This window comes from Glycine max, chromosome 13, assembly GCF_000004515.6.
Source record: "Glycine max cultivar Williams 82 chromosome 13, Glycine_max_v4.0, whole genome shotgun sequence".
Lineage (NCBI taxonomy): Eukaryota > Viridiplantae > Streptophyta > Magnoliopsida > Fabales > Fabaceae > Glycine > Glycine max.
In genome coordinates, this window is record NC_038249.2 from 39,177,280 (window position 1) to 39,194,008 (window position 16,729).

Below are 16,729 nucleotides of genomic sequence, written 5' to 3' on the forward strand. Positions count from 1 at the left end.
TCTCAAATAAGAGGTAAACACTTATTACTTTTAACAACTACAGCAGCTGGTGTAAGTTAGCACCAGTTAAATAGAGAAAAATGAGTTAACGTAAATGAGAACATATACAATCAACCTTTGAAATTTGCATTTTCTAAATAAATCAACCAATCCACTCATGGGTGTTTGGGTTGGGGAGGAGGCAGTGAAAAAAATAGCAGACAGCTTATGCCCGTTTATAGCTTTTTACTGATTATTACACGTGGCATGAGCATCAACAGCAATGTAGTAAGCCTGCGCTCCTTACATATAATGCACATTGAAGTGTGTAAATAACAAAAATGATGGTGGATCAAGAAGAAGTCAGCTTTGAGGGAAAGCGGCCCGATCTGATTCAATCATGGATTTGATATAGAATTCACCTGCCTTGTATGATGACCTCACCATGGGCCCAGATGCCACATATCGAAAGCCCTACATACAAAGTAGAATTATTCGTCATTCATATCACATGATCAAGCTATAATTAAATATAGTATGCAGCTTTTATATTAATACATTTTTTCCACAAATCATCATGATGCTGGATGCAGCAATTAAAAGGAGAGAAATGTGCCATTATTACACTCGCTTGATGTATAGGATGCCAGATGAATTGCTAGATAAAGATTGCTATTGGCAGGAGCCACTGGGGTGTGCTAACTCCTAAAGATTAAATAAGGGAATGACAAGTCTGAATTTACCATGGATTAGAAAGTTTAATCCTTAAGGTGCTCAAAATATTCTATAAGATAAAATATTGATAGTATGAGATATTCGTCATATATTCTGACAATTACTTTGGTAACCAATTACTTATGAGAAACAACTGCTTTCTTTTTCAATAACTCCCACAAACCCACAAAAAGAATGATTATTTCTTTCTCCAAAATATGTTAATTCAAACACAAACAAAAGACTTACCATTTCCATGCCAAGTTTCTGATACTTATCAAAGGCCTCTGGGGTAACATATTCAGATACCGGCATATGGCGCTTTGAAGGTCTCATATACTGACCAAATGTCATCACATCAACACCAGCCGCTCTCACCTTCTCCATTGTCTTCACAACCTGATCAGGTGTTTCCCCACAACCTAACATTATTGAAGTCTTAGTAAGTGTTCCAGCAGGCGCATATTCCTTGGCCATCATTAGAACATCTAATGACTGCTTAAAATTAGCGCGATGGTCCCGTACAAAATTCTGAAGCTCTTCGACTGTCTCAATGTTATGTGCAAAGACATCTAATCCTGATTTGGCAACCTTCTCTACACAGTCAGCATCTCCTCGAAAATCTGGAACTGTAACAATAAAAAGAGTGCAACAATCATCACAGGAATAAATTTGTGAAGCTGTATTTAAAAAGATTTTTAATTAAGCATACTAGCATAATAATTGTCATACTAGCATCCCCTAGATAATAATCCATCTCAACAAATATATACTCAGACTGAAACCTAAAACAAAAAATATGTAAAATGTAAATACAAAATCAAGCCAAATTTATTCTCCATGCTCTATCAACAAGATCTCTTTTTAATTCTATTAAAATTCATACAATTAAAATAACCGATTTCAATAATAAAACTATGTGTATGGAATTCATCAACAAAAACTGCATAGGGAATTAGTAATATAGGTACCACCTAATTCACCTTGCAACCTACAGTTGAAACAAACAAACAAAAGATGGTCTTTCCTTTCATATCCATTATCCCCTAACTATAACTGCAAACCATAAAAATGCTCAATTTTTCAAATAGAGCTACGTGCCCATCTATCAGGATTAGACTTGGTTGTTTGCTATTTGATAGAACTAGATGTTCATGCAAATATTCAGGAAGTACAAATATTCAAATGCATACCTAAGGCTTCTATCAGCATATTTGGCTTCAGTGCCTTCAGCTTCTGCACTGTTTCAGAAAAATGACCACTCCCTTGATCAGGTAAATCATCACGGTCAACACTCGTTATAACCACATAATCCAGGCCCCATGATGCAATTGCTTCAGCCACATTGGTGGGCTCATCAGGGTCAGGTGGTGGAGGAGTCCTGGATGTCTTAACATTACAAAATCTGAAAATTGACATAAAATAATTAAATTGAAGTGAACTAGTGAAGAAACTATTCCAAGTGCAACTATAACTCTGTAAGTCTATAACAGGTCTTGAGTAATTACACTAATCTCCCCTGAAGTTAGTTCCTATTACATCCAATACTTCTTTGGGAAATTACACCTACCTTTCTTACCTTGTCATTTACAAAGAGAAATAGTGTAGAAATATACATAAAGTAGGCAAGGTGGGGGCAATTTCTCAAATAAAAAAGGGTAGGTATTACAGAAGTACACAAAGTTATGGCTGTGTGTAATTTCCCAAACAAAAAGGATGCCAAGTGTAACAAGGCTACCCTTAAGAGAAGTCAGTGTGTAATTAACCCATGTTTTAGTAACCTATAAAAAATCACATAAGGCAGTACAGATTAAAATCAGACATAAGCATTATTTTCCTTTTAATTAACATAACAATTTGATCATAACTACAAGCTAACAACTAGATAAAAGAGGATTTGGCTCCTCTAGAGTGAGACAAGTACACTTTAAAAGACAGGGAGTACAATTTTAGTTATTGATTAGAAAATTAAAGTTAGCATTTTAACAACATAAAAGTTTGTTATACTTCCGAATCTAAATTCTAAGATTGTATCAATGCCTATTTTAGTGGTTGTTGTTGGGCCTATCAGACCACATGTTACCAGACCATTATCAAACCAATCACAGATGTTCAGTCTTTCAAACTGAACGCTATAAATATTAAGTCCTACAAACTTACTTCATGCTCAAGATATCCCGTCCTACAAACTTCACACTCAAGATGTTCAGTCTTCAATGTGAATGAGATGTGTTGGAGATCCTACATTAACTAACTATATTATATGACTAAAATAGTGTATATAAGTGGAGGAACAAGTAAAACCCTCAGCTCATGAGAGCTAACTTTTGGAGTTGAGTTACCCAAATTGTAAGACATACATGTATTTTGTTACAATCTCAGCCGACTATACCTACATTTAATCCTCTAAAGCGCACTCCTTCGCTTTGGAGAAATTAAATCCGATGAAAGGAATCATTCCACTCACCTCAACTCATCATTCCATAGTGTGAAAGTGTAAACAACTCAAACAATTAGAAAAAGTAAACAAATACATAAAAATAAAACGAAATGATTGGATTATAACCTGCAACCTCGAGTACACGTGTCGCCGAGAATCATGATAGTGGCGGTGGCAGTGCCTGTCTCGCCGCCGGACCAGCACTCCCCCAAATTAGGGCACTTCGCCTCCTCGCAAACCGTGTGGAGCTTCAATTCGCGGAGCTTCTTCTTGATCTGCACGTACTTCTCGCCGCCGGGAACGGCCTCCTTCATCCACTTCGGCTTCGGAAGCGGCTTCTTCTTCGTCCCGACCTCCACTGAGTACGCGCTGTCCGATTTAAGCGCGACGAAATCCGACAGCGACGGCGATTCCTCCGCCAGCCGGGCTCGGAGACCCGCCAGAGTCTGCGGGAGCTGCGACGGCGCCGCCGCCGGCGTGATCGTCGAAGATGAACAGAAGAGTCTCGCCGCGCATTTGATGTTTCCGGCGACGCTTCTGATCCGTGAATGCATCATCATCTCTCTCTCTCTCGGACAATCACAGATCGATCGCACAACGGAGATAGAGAAAAAACATGAGGATGAAGATGCACGCGACACGCACACACACACTAACCCCGCTCGATATGGGCCTGAACGTTGCTTGGAGCCAAGTTGCCCCAACTATTTTACACTATGGGCCTATTTACAATAACGGCCCATTTTCATTGATGCACACTCAAATACTCTACGGATTGTGGACTTGTAAGTTCAAACTGGATAAAGGGAATGAAAAAACGGCATTACAAGTATACAACATAGAACAATTTTTTTTTACTGCATTGTTATTATTGTATTTAAAAATAAAAAAATAAAAAAATTCACACTACATAAAATATATAGCTGTTATCTCTACAAAAATGTCATTAGCTAAGATGATAATGAGTTCGTGTTGTTAATGTTATTGTAAAATGAGCTATGTTTTGTTTTTATTCATCAAGAAAAACAATATATCCATTGACAAGGACATAAAACATGCAAATGCAATACTGCTGGCGCTTTACACAAACCAATGTCTAAAGTTTAAACCGCCATCGAAAGCATAACAATGACTAAATGTTTTCGCGTATAACTCTACACTTTTTAAAACGGTGGCCAATTTGTCTTCTTGTTGTCAAAGATGCCCATTGGATTTGGGCTTTTTCGGCATTCATTGGAATTCGGATGCCAAAAGGGACGAAAATGTTCGCTTTTCACGTTCCTTCAATCCATTTTTCCCATATGAAGAATGCAAATGTGTTGCGTTTTATGTTTACACACACAAGTGTCTTTTTTCAAATAATTTATATTTTTCGAAAATTCTTAATTGAGTATTATAAGTAATAGTTTCATTTTTTTGACAAGAGTGGTTTATGGGAGAAAGAAAAAGTCAAGTGGTTGATGTCAGTATATACTACGTATAAGATAGTGCTCTCGCCTCCTGACCATGATCAACTCTTGATAATCCTGCAACGATATTGAAAAATAATTTCAAACTGTCACTGTGTAAAGTGCTTTTTCCATGGCAAAGAGATGATTGAAAAAAAAAGTAGAGATCAATTGCAAGTGTCAGTCCTTCCAACTTTATTCATTTTGCAATGGTTTGAAATCCTTCATTTATTTATGGAGGAAGAATTCGTGAAATTGGTCCAAAAAAATCTTATCATCGGAGGAACAATCTTGAGAAGTATATGAGAACCCGCTTTGAAATATATCATCCATGAATTGTTCGATTATTTTCCATATTTCGACGATGTGAAAATTCTAAGAATTTGGATATTGTTGAATGGGTAGTAATTGAGGGGGAGTTGGGGTCCCGATACTGCTTAATTGTAAATGACTTCTAATATAGTAAAATGAACTCATAAAACTGTTGTGTTTTGTTTTTGGCCAATGGCTTCAAATGAAATCTATCTGGAAATATTTTTCTTTATGTGAGCTCTTGTCACAAAAATTATGGTTCTATTTGAACTACATTCCAAAATCTAGTTTTGAAGATGTTGTATATATCCTAGTGGGTTTGAGTTCCATTTAAGAACAAGTGTTTTCAAGGAGGTATATGTTTCCACAATTTTGAAAGCTATAGGTTTGGAAGATAAAGACATGGAAGATGCATGTTTTACCTCTAGGAGTATAATTTGTCTAACAACATTTATACGATCATTTGTCCAAATTTTTTATACCCCAAACACAAAATGTAATTTACAAATCAAATCAATCTTTCCGTTTTTTTGAACACTTTTTGTTTCCTGATAAATAAATAAAAAACACTCATTTGTTTTGTATGCTGCGTATTTGTTAGCCACACAATTTTTTCTTTACAGCAGTTAGCAAAACAAATATGTACCAGCGTTTAACAATTTATCTGAATATAAGTTTCTATATATAACAGAAAGAAAAATAGTTCCAACAGTCGATTTCAATGAATTACGCAAAATATAGAAAATAAAATGATTTATTTGTCTGATTTCTTTCCTTGGAATTGAAAATAGAATCGTGTGCATTGCAGAGATTCGGTATGGTGAATGACAGCTATGGTTGAGGTAGATAAAAACACCAACCCAGCTTTTCGACGTACATTTTTTCCCCGTTTCGATGCTTCGTTCCTCTTACCCTTGAAAGCTACCAAACTAATTTTCCTTTTACTTCACGGTCTTTGGATCATATATGCAATAAAATTATAATAATTTATATAATATTTGCTTATATTTCTTCATTACATTATATATTTTATTTCATAATTTCCTTCATTTTTATTTCTTTTATTTATATAAATTATTATACATTTCTTGTAAGACTATAGTTTTTCTTTTATTTTCTTCCTGAACGTGTAAAACTTTTTCCAAATGTAGATTTTTCAGAAAATATCATTGTAGAAAAGAGCTCCAAAATAAATTAACGTGGAATTTATTCTTCTCATTTTTTATTGATGTGGAAACTATGCTAATAGTTATTGTTTTATTTCAGATAGTCCAAATTTTTCTCAAGATATTTACCATTGACTGTTAACATCTGAGCAAGAACAAATAACCTGGCAAGATAATGGGATAATTTCATAAATTTAATTTTCTATTCATAAGTAAATTAAAATGCTTAAAATGCAATGGATATTTTGATTGATTAATTTATTATTATTATTATCATCATTATTAATATAAAACATTTTTAATAAAAAAAATTAATAATAATAAAATATAATTTATTTTTTTTTCATTTTGAATATATCTAATGAAAATTACATATATTATTTTTTTTGCTGAATTATTATTAGTAGTAAATACTTTATAAAGTTAATATTTTTTCATGCGAACATATACTAGATTAAAGTAATAGTATAACATATATATATATAAACATACTATTTTTATAAAATTGAAAAATAAAAAATATACTTATAAATTACAGTATAATTTAATACACCTACTTTATGTTGTCATTTCTTAGTTCTTACACAAAAATATGCAGATATATTGTATAAAATTCAGTGGGTATTATTAATTTACTGACACGAAGCCGGTAACAATCATTGTTCATTGAGTCCAACACATGAAGACCATAGTCCATAGAGAAACTGGCGGCTCCGACACAAATCACTGTTTTCAAAACGTTATATTCTTAAGTTTCTCGCGTATATCCTCTTAAGACAAATGTTTTCTAGGCATTCATTTGTTATGATTTTTGTTAAGCTCTCTTATCATTTTTATATTAAATTTTCTTTTTTACCTTTTTAATAGATGAGTATTGATTATTAATATTGAAAAATACTCAAGTTTCACATCTGCTGTCTCAATTCTTGAAATGTAGTTTATATACCTGTTGAACAACTTTGCGAATTGGTTTTAAGATGAAATTTAACATGGTATCAGAGCGACCTCTGACCCTGGGACTTCGTCTTCCAAGTCTCACATCAACTACTTCAATCCTTGGAGTGCAGCTTAGGATTTTTCCTATTAAGAGAAAAAATGTTAAAAATAGTGTGTGAAAGAGTAAAAGTATTTGGGAGGAATAACGAATAATGCGACTTTCTCCTTATTTATTTCATAAATATTTCTAATATATTATAAAATATTAAATAAAATAAATACATGTAATAGCTTAAAAACATTTTTAAAACATTTAATATATTTATAAATATAAAAAGTTAATCAGAAGATGTGAACAAGTATGATTAATTGCATAATTGTCGGTCAATATAAATAAAAATAATATAATTAATAACGTATTTTTTTAAAATAGAAAAAATATTTTTTTGAATTAATTTTATTTAGTTTAAGAATTATTTTGGGAGTTTCCTTAGAAATTCATATGACTATTTTTTAAGACAATTTATATGACTGTTTTTTCTATTCATAAAATAAAAAATTAAAGATAAATATAAAAAAATTATAATAGTTGATGCCGAATTGAGCAAGAGACCCTTTGTAGACAATTTATACGACTAAAAATCATATACAGTAAATAATTGTAGTATTTTGTAAGTCCAAAAAATACTAAGAACTTCCCCTGCAATTTGGCAATATAATCAAGGTCACGCGGAGCAATGGCACGTGAAGGCACTCTCCAATCTCCATCACCTTATTAACGTTAACATGAGCGCCCCATCACAGCATAATGATAGAAAAAGTAATTAACGTTAATTAACAAGAGTAAGCGTCTCGTTATCGAAATATTGTAACAATATTATTTAAGAAATATTTAATATAATTCACTTAGTTAAAAAATGAGACGTTTTATCGACTTAGTAAAAATATTTATTAACATTTCCTTAACAATAACGTTAAATTTTTTTAACACGGTTTTATTATACAATAAAGAATCATGCCTGATTATTAAGTCCTTCAATTTTAAAATTGGGTTCGGATGTTCAATTATCTTTTTCTTTGTACCTATATCAAGTTTTTTTTTTTATTTTATTCTCTAAATTTAAAACCTGTGTGTTTTAATTCTTATTTGAATAATTTATTTATTTATTATATTTTAACCCTTATCTCTTTATTATGTGACGATTTTATATCGTGAAAACTTAGAGGATTAAAACAAAATTTATTAGTATAGAATTCTTTTTGACAGACTTCAAACATATAATTTTTAGATAAAAAGAGTAAAAAAAAGTTAAAACAATTATAAATTGAAAATATAATTAAACTTTCCAATAAAAAATACAATTAAACTTTAATTTTTCCCCCTCCAATATGATCTTGACAGCTATTAAAAATTAAAATTTTAACACCCGTGTGTAAAAATATAAAATATTATTGTAAAAAAAATTTAAGATGAATTTTATTAAAAACATTGGATGTTTTTATCATACCACTGACATCAATCAGAATTTAAATCCTATATTACTTTGTTAAAAAACATTATCACTTGGGCGGAAACTATAAATTTGACACAATCTTAACATAACAACTAATAAATGCTGAAAAGGATACTTCGTTTGTTCAATTTAATGACAAGTAGTATATACCATGTAATCACACATGACACAGACACTAACAATTCCATCGCGAGTCTTTGTCACTAATCCAGTATCTTTTTCACCAGACAACACACACGCGAAGGATCGTACTTGCTATTTATGCAAGAACACATGCTAATTTGACAAATAATTGACCTGTTGTAACACGGGGACAAAGACAAGAATGCACAGGTACATATAACATAATAAGCACTCCATTATTAAACAACATCAAACATGGGCAGCATGTCATGGTAGAGTAGTAACCGCGTCCACCAGGGAGCGTGGCAACGGTAATTTCACCATTCCAATAAGACACTCCTTAAACAACACACTCATTTCACTTCTCTCTATTTTCTAGAGAGAGAAAGAGAGTGTTTATTTTTTAGAGAGAGAGACTGAGTGTGGGTTTCAGAACAGAATTTCCTTCAGATCAGCTTTTCCTCATCCCTTTGGCTTTTCTCTTGTTCTCAGCCTTTTCTAAAGCTTAGGATTTTTACCAGAATTTTTAATCACTTTCGTTATTATTATATTATATGCCAAAACTTAGCATTGCAGTGTGTGCTTACGTTCACCACTCAAACTTCTGAATAAGCTCAGAATCTTGGCCGTTAAGTTTATTTACACACTCTACAACACAAACCTTTATTTATTTTTTATATTGTTTTCAGCATTACTTCCCAAGCTTGTTCAGTTTCTCTCTTAGGTAAGTTCATTCTGTTTCTCAGATTTCATCCCTCGTGTTCATGTATAATACTCAACTCAAATTTTATCTTTTTATGCATTTTTTGTGCTTGGGGAATAATGGGTCTGTTTTTTTTTTTTTTTTTTGAGATTGAATTTTCAGAAGAGAATGGTTTGGTGATTGGTTTCAAGGGAAAGGAGTGAGCGGAAGATTAACTTTGAGCTTGGACAAATGGGTGAGGAGAGATCTGGTTCACAGAACAAAAGAGTGAAGATCTATGGAGAAGTTCTATTGGGATTTATAATTATGTTAATCTGCACAGTCCAGTTTTCACTTGCAGACACTGATCCCATTGATGGTAATGACTAATGATTCTGTCCCTTTTTAGCCTTACCTATTTTCCTCTACAGTGATGCTTTATGTTGATAATTGTGCTCCTGTGCCTCTTGTTATGTGACATGCTCAACTATTTCTCATTTTTAAATCAAAATTAGATAACCTTGTGGTTCTGCTTCACGCCCTTACCTCTCTAGCTAGGCTAATGTGCTATGGGCTACTGAATTTGTGGCATGGTGTGGAATGTGTGATGTGTTTGTTTTGTTACTCTTAACACATTATCTCTTGATTGTTTTCATCTATCTGGGGTCTTTCATAAGAGTGTTAAAATTTCATAATTGGAGCAGTTGCTGCAATTAATAGATTGTATACTGCATTGGGAAACCCTGTTCTTCCTGGATGGGTTTCTAGTGCGGGAGACCCGTGCGGAGAAGGGTGGCAAGGTGTTCAATGTAATGGTTCAGTCATACAAGAAATGTATGTAACCACTTTTCTCTTGCTTCTTCGCACCGATTGAAATCTCGCAAAAAATAAATAACCATTTAGCTCTTTGTTATTCATGACAGAATTCTGAATGGTGCAAACTTGGGAGGAGAACTGGGTGATAGCTTGGGAAGTTTTGTTTCTATCAGAGCAATGTAAATAGCTTTCTCTTTCTCTCTCTCTCTCTCTCTCTCTCTGTCTCCCTCTCTGTGCTCCACTCTTGCTGGCTTGCTTTTCATGCATCTTTCTGTATGTCCCCAGGCATCTGCATGGCATGAACAAGTCCATTTGTTAATGTATGTCTGCATGTATATTGCATTTCCTTAGTTCATGAATTTCAGTGATCTTTATTTGTTAATGTTGCTCCTGCATTACCTTTACCATTTGTTTCATGTTTCTGGGGCAGAGTTCTAAACAACAATCACATTGGGGGAAATATTCCATCCAGTTTGCCAGTCACTTTACAGCACTTGTATGTGGTACCTACCTTTGTGATACTACTAATATTTCTTCCAACACATTGTGCAAAATAACATAATGTTTTGTACTTTCGCAGCTTTCTTTCAGATAATCAGTTCACTGGAAGTATTCCAGCCTCTTTATCCACATTGACTGAACTGACTGACATGTGAGTTTATTGCTTTTTCAGTCTCTATATCAAATTCTAATGATAGATAGATGATGTTAACTGTTAAGCAAGTTTGTCTAAATGAGATTGAATTACCCCCTTGTAGGTCTCTTAACGGCAATCTTTTAACAGGAGAAATACCAGATGCATTTCAGTCTCTTACACAATTGATCAATCTGTAGGGACTCGTTTCAAATTATTCTTCAACTACGTATATACAAAATTGAATGAAGATTATTTTAGCTTCATTACACATAAACTTATTTGGTGAACCACAAACTGTTGTGCAGAGATTTATCTAATAACAATTTGAGTGGGGAATTGCCTCCATCCATGGAGAATTTGTCAGCTCTTACCAGTGTGTAAGTATTTTTTAATTCTTTTCTCTGTCCTCTGTCAATCAATCTAACTTTTTTCCTCATTGGCAGACATTTACAGAACAATAACCTGTCTGGGACCCTGGATGTTTTACAAGGCCTTCCACTGCAAGATTTGTACTTCTCTTAACCATGTTTTATATAAATTTTGCATGATATTAGTTTGGTTAAAATAAACAAGTAGTTCCCATAGTTTCATCCAATTTAGATTTTGGTCCCTGAGAGACCAATGCTTTAATAATGGGAAACTCTAAAGATCATTATCATTTCTTCATAAAATAAGGAGTAATACCTTAAGTAAAAATTATAATGATGAAAATGCAAACAACTGAAAAATATTACAAGTACCTTATTGTCAAATGGCAAGGACCAAAATCCAAATGAATGAAACTATTAATTTAAATCGGCAAAAATGTAGGGGTTGATTTTATTTTTTTTTACCTATCAATTTAAAAAATTACTGTTGATATAGGTTGTAGATCTTTTGGAAAATTGGAATTCGTATAGAATTTGATGTCTTTAATTTTTCAACCACATTCATTCTCTTTTTAAATTTGTACTTATTCTGCCGTATTTGAACAGGAATGTTGAGAACAACCAGTTTGCTGGACCAATACCTCCAAAGTTGTTAAGCATCCCTAGCTTCAGGTGAAATCACTAAACATAGAGAATTGCTTCTTTATGCTTAAATGAGATAATTCCTGAGTTACAAAACGAGAAGATGCAAAAATGTCAGACATTATATCCATAAGCAGGACATTAAGGTGTTATTATTGTTGTTGTTCCAGCTATCTTGTGTCTATTGAGAAAAATGAAATGATTATTTCTCAATCAAAGTTTCCTTTATTCCCTGTTCCTTGGCGGATTTCTATTTTCTGCCACAACAGAAATTTTTGTATTATATTTTTGTAATTTTGGTTCTTCAGACTTCAATAACTCATGGTGATTTTTGTTATACAGAAAAGATGGAAACCCGTTTAATCTCAATGGCAATTCTACTATAGCCCCAGCACATCCACCTCGTTCTCCAGTGCCAGCAACACCATCAGGAACTGTGGCTTCTGTGACGCCATCGTCTGGACGTATACCTACTAAACCGACCGAGGGACCAACTGCAGCAAAGGAATCAAATTCTGAGAAATCGAAAAAAAACACCAAAAAGGTGGTTTGGATATCTGTTTCTGGTATATTGGTGTTTATAATTCTAGTACTGGGACTTCTTCTCTTCGTTCCAAGATGTAGCAAAAGAGAATGGGTTAACAGAAGTTCCAAGCAACATCAAGTTGGCGCATATGGAGTTGAAAGACAGAATCCTAGGGAATATGGAGCTTTTGTCCAACCACCTAACCAAACTGAGAAAGGCAAATAAATACAACTTTTTGGTCTCTCTTAATTTTGTTTAACATTTAATTTTTCCTTGTAAGGATTTCACTAATATAACCATTCCAGTTTCTAAACATTTCTTGTTTCTCTAAATAGTACCAAAAGGTGCTATTGTGAGGCCGAAAGGGGATCATCAAGAAGAGGCAAGGAGAGTGAGGGCTATTCCAAATCCACAAGGCGAGCAAGAAAAGGATGAACAAAGAATGGAAACAATCCCAAAGCTGTTAGAGCATGAGATAGATATGAGTTCATTAGATGTATTTTCAATGCCTTCTCCACCGCCACCTCCTCCACCACTTCCTGTTGAGAGGGTGATTGTTGAACCAACCTTATTCCACAAAGAGGCTAACATCAATCCTCCCAAAAAAAGTCCAGTTCCTCCCACTTTTGCAAAAACTTTCACCATCGCATCCCTTCAACAGTATACAAATAGCTTTTCTCAAGACAATCTTATAGGTTTAGGCATGCTGGGGAGTGTGTATAGGGCAGAGCTTCCAGATGGAAAGGTAGGATTTTTGCTCATTAATTGCATTGGTGCTTATTAACTGCCCAGTCTACTTCATTTCCATGGCTTATGATTTATTTTCCTGAACTTAATCACCTTTAGGTAGCTAATAATGATTACATTAATAATTTCTTTTTGTGTAGTTTCTTAAATGTTCTCTTATCTGGATAGATAATATTTATTTATCACATGTTTAACTACTGATATGTTTCAACTGCATTTTGACTCAAGTTGCTCTATTTCTGTTTCCATTGTTCAAACAGTCTTGTAAATTGCATATATACCGTGATTGGACTCAAATCTTGACACTCACTCTTTCTCTATGAATTGTTAGATACTTGCTGTGAAGAAACTAGACAAGAGAGTTTCTGATCAACAAACAGATGATGAGTTTCTCGAATTGATAAACAGTATTGACAGAATCCGGCATCCAAATATTGTTGAGCTTATTGGGTACTGTGCAGAGCATGGCCAAAGGCTTCTTATTTATGAGTATTGCAGTAATGGGTCGTTGCAGGATGCACTCCATTCAGATGATGAATTCAAAACAAGATTGTCATGGAATGCTCGCATTCGGATAGCACTCGGGGCAGCTAGAGCCTTAGAGTAAGTCAATTAACTATTGCGTATTGACATTGAGGAAAAATATTTGCCCCTAGATGTCGATTTGTTGCATATTGTGGGTTCAATGTTTTCATTTTTGAATTTAATTTGTCCTTCCTGAATTTTCAAGTATTCCTCCGAGTCAGAGGATTGATTTAATGCTGGAACTTTATTGCTAGATATTTGGGGTCAGTATAGTGTGTGTATATATATATATGCTACAACTTTTTGAAGTTTAAGATGCTAAAACATAGTAATAGTTCTCCATAATGTGTGTTGATGTGGAACTTTCTGAATCTAACGCTGTAATGTTGTCCTCTGACAAGGTACTTGCATGAGCAGTTTCAGCCATCTGTTGTGCACAGAAATTTCAAGTCTGCTAACATTCTCCTCGATGATGATGTTTCTGTGCGCGTATCTGATTGTGGTTTGGCTCCACTAATAACTAAAGGTTCTGTAAGTCAGGTAAGAGATTATTAGGTACAGTAAAAAATATGTTTCTGCATTATGAGGGGATTGGTAAGAAAAGTTCTGCTAGAAAAATACATATTTTGTGTGGACTAACCTCCATAGTAGCCATTTTGATTATGGTAACTTTGTATAATGTTTAAGTTTTTCCCCCCTCATCGTTATAGGCATAATATTGATAATTTGTTGCCAAAAGATTGATAATTATTTTTACTCAAAAAGAAAACTTCAAAATCATCCTCAATAAACTACATTATACCAATGGTGAAATAGCATTTCATTGAAATGCAATTTTTTTTTAACTTTTATTTGGTTGTCCCTCTGAAGTATGGTGCAACTACATTATACCAATGGTGAAATAGCATTTCATTGAAATAATTGTCAGTCCAATTTGCATTATATAAACATTCCACCCATTTTCAGCTCTCAGGACAACTGCTAACAGCATATGGCTATGGGGCTCCTGAGTTTGAGTCAGGAATTTACACATATCAGAGTGATATTTACAGCTTTGGAGTAGTTATGTTAGAACTTTTGACAGGCCGTCAGTCCTACGACAGGTGAGATCCAATAATTGAAGTACTTCAGCATCTATTTTAATTTATAAGTAAATTACAATAACTATCCCTGAAGTTTAATGAAATTACACAAGCACTCCTGTCTTTATCTATTCTTACACTAACCCCTTTAGTTATTTAAAAATATACATTGAGACTTCCTTAATATTACATTGTAAATGTTAAAAAAAAACAGAATAAATTTGTGTAATTTTACAAAATCTCATAAGTGGTTAGTGTAATTTACTTTTAATTTATTTATGGTAGTTGTTAATTCATGTATTCTGAACATCTTGGACAGGACACGCCCTCGAGGGGAGCAGTTTCTGGTGAGGTGGGCTATTCCTCAGCTTCATGACATTGATGCATTATCAAAGATGGTTGATCCTTCTCTAAAAGGAAATTACCCTGCCAAATCATTGTCAAATTTTGCAGACATTATTTCTAGATGTGTTCAGGTAAGCTAGCTTCTTTCACTCTGAGCTTAAAAGTGTTGCTAAGCTTGCTAATCTCTTTGACATGGAATTGATTTCTTGGCCTTATGTGTATCTCTTATGCAGTCAGAGCCAGAATTTAGGCCAGCAATGTCAGAAGTGGTCTTGTACTTAATAAATATGATAAGGAAGGAATCTCAGCAAAGTGAATCAAATGAATAAACAATGGAAATGGTAATGATATTTGAACATGCATAAATGTGCAAAGAATAAGAATTACATGCACTGATTGCTGAATCTCTACTAGTTGAGATATGCTTGATTGCATTTCACCCAAGGAGGGGCCCAATTAGATGCCCCCATATTCCGAAGTACTGACCCATCCAACATTCACATGCCAGGGGTTTTGACCAATCATCTTCAGAGAAATTATAGCTACCGACACTCCTCGCACTCGTGTAGTTTATATTTTATTTTGTTATTATACATATATGATCATTTAATGGTTCATTGAACCATGCCATGTTGCAGTGCCCTGGAAATGATTTGAACCCATTTGTTTGATGATTACTTCCTTATTGTTGATTTAGAAATATAATTTCATTGTGCATCCTAGTGATTTTTTATATCAATACTTGATGATGAAATTTTGATAATCCTTGAATACATTCAAGCATTGTAATTTAATATTGTTCTTCGTAAACTAGAAAAACGCTTATTGTCCTTTAGTTGTCTAAGATACGGGGGTTGATGGGAACTCAATTCTATAATTTAAATCAATGCAACTTTTGCTATGCGTTTCAAAAATACCAGTCAGAAATTAGAATGTATTGAGTGTTTACATCAATCAGCATGACAAGGAATTTGGGGCCCGTGTATGAAGAAAAAGAAATAGACTGGTCTATAAAGTGATTGATTTGGTTTTCCGTAGAGAAATGATTAGTTATTAAAATTGTTCTGCTTGAAAAAAATTTAGCCAGGCTGGTCTATATATTTCAATTGAATAATTAAGGAGAAAAAAATTTAACATTGATTTCAATTATAATAATATTAACAGTATCACTTGTGTTATAGTTGAAAAATGTTATGGACAGAAATAACAATCCAAGAGTTGTTGGTATTCTCTCTAAAATTATTTTAAGAACTCTACGTATAATAGTTTTATTATACTTATACCAAATGTATTCATTGTAAAATACTAAAATAGACAAATCTTTCAACATGATATGAAAATTGCATGATTTAATTTCAATTTGGGAATATCATGTTAAACCAAATTTAAATCTTCATTGTCAAACTGGTTTGTGTCATCCTTGCAACGAGAAAAGACTCTTATCTCCCAAGTCCTTTCTTCTATTTACTAAAAAAAATAGAGATCGAGAGCATATGATAAAATCCCCCAAATTGGATCACAAATTCATCATCATAAACTCTAGGAAATTGATTCAAAATGTGAAGAAAGGTCAGAAATGAAAAAACAAGAAGTAGAAGAGACACTACAATCATAGCATGATTGATATGTAAAGAAGAATTCGGCACAAAAAAGATTGATTTGATAAAAATCTAGTGGTTCATGTCAAGAACTAAGGGAGATACTCTTCACAAGCAAAATGCTATTCA

At 33.5% G+C, this 16,729-nt stretch overlaps 2 protein-coding genes across 5 annotated transcripts; one reads left to right on the top strand and one right to left on the bottom strand.

The window, feature by feature from the left end:
* Positions 1–7: 7 nt before the first annotated feature.
* LOC100789911 (lipoyl synthase 2, mitochondrial) lies at positions 8–3,779 on the bottom strand. The gene is made up of 4 exons (XM_003543302.4): positions 3,260–3,779; positions 1,887–2,098; positions 943–1,322; positions 8–453 (listed from the first exon to the last, which is right to left on the bottom strand). The coding sequence occupies exons 1-4, from the start codon at positions 3,691–3,693 to the stop codon at positions 343–345; spliced, it is 1,137 nt and encodes a 378-aa protein (XP_003543350.1). The 5' UTR covers positions 3,694–3,779; the 3' UTR covers positions 8–342.
* A 5,187-nt stretch (positions 3,780–8,966) lies between these two features.
* On the top strand, positions 8,967–15,719 carry LOC100811490 (protein STRUBBELIG-RECEPTOR FAMILY 3). Of its 4 annotated transcripts, none has more exons than XM_041008437.1 (17): positions 8,967–9,693; positions 10,035–10,148; positions 10,238–10,309; positions 10,416–10,450; positions 10,561–10,633; positions 10,711–10,782; positions 10,889–10,960; positions 11,073–11,144; positions 11,211–11,276; positions 11,742–11,807; positions 12,120–12,520; positions 12,639–13,048; positions 13,382–13,653; positions 13,977–14,115; positions 14,542–14,678; positions 14,977–15,133; positions 15,236–15,719. In XM_041008437.1, the coding sequence occupies exons 5-17, from the start codon at positions 10,629–10,631 to the stop codon at positions 15,329–15,331; spliced, it is 1,965 nt and encodes a 654-aa protein (XP_040864371.1). In that variant the 5' UTR covers positions 8,967–9,693; positions 10,035–10,148; positions 10,238–10,309; positions 10,416–10,450; positions 10,561–10,628; the 3' UTR covers positions 15,332–15,719. The 4 variants fall into 4 exon arrangements, with proteins under 4 accessions (XP_040864371.1, XP_006594861.1, XP_006594862.1 ...); XM_006594798.4 differs by lacking the exon at positions 10,416–10,450 and having other exon boundaries at positions 8,968–9,356; positions 9,485–9,693; positions 10,019–10,148; positions 10,561–10,626; XM_006594799.4 differs by lacking the exon at positions 10,416–10,450 and having other exon boundaries at positions 8,968–9,356; positions 9,498–9,693; positions 10,019–10,148; positions 10,561–10,626.
* The last annotated feature ends 1,010 nt before the right edge of the window (positions 15,720–16,729 follow it).

What these genes read in the sequence shown, in the direction of transcription:
- LOC100789911 (XM_003543302.4), bottom strand. Translation starts at nt 3,693, where the DNA reads ATGATGATGCATTCACGGATCAGAAGCGTCGCCGGAAACATCAAATGC. An exon ending in ACGTGTACTCGAGGTTGCAG is followed by an intron (nt 2,099 to 3,259) that starts GTTATAATCCAA and finishes GTCAATTTTCAG; the next exon opens with ATTTTGTAATGTTAAGACAT. An exon ending in TATGCTGATAGAAGCCTTAG is followed by an intron (nt 1,323 to 1,886) that starts GTATGCATTTGA and finishes TTATTGTTACAG; the next exon opens with TTCCAGATTTTCGAGGAGAT.
- LOC100811490 (XM_006594798.4), top strand. Translation starts at nt 9,567, where the DNA reads ATGGGTGAGGAGAGATCTGGTTCACAGAACAAAAGAGTGAAGATCTAT. An exon ending in CAGAGCTTCCAGATGGAAAG is followed by an intron (nt 13,049 to 13,381) that starts GTAGGATTTTTG and finishes ATGAATTGTTAG; the next exon opens with ATACTTGCTGTGAAGAAACT. An exon ending in CTAAAGGTTCTGTAAGTCAG is followed by an intron (nt 14,116 to 14,541) that starts GTAAGAGATTAT and finishes ACCCATTTTCAG; the next exon opens with CTCTCAGGACAACTGCTAAC.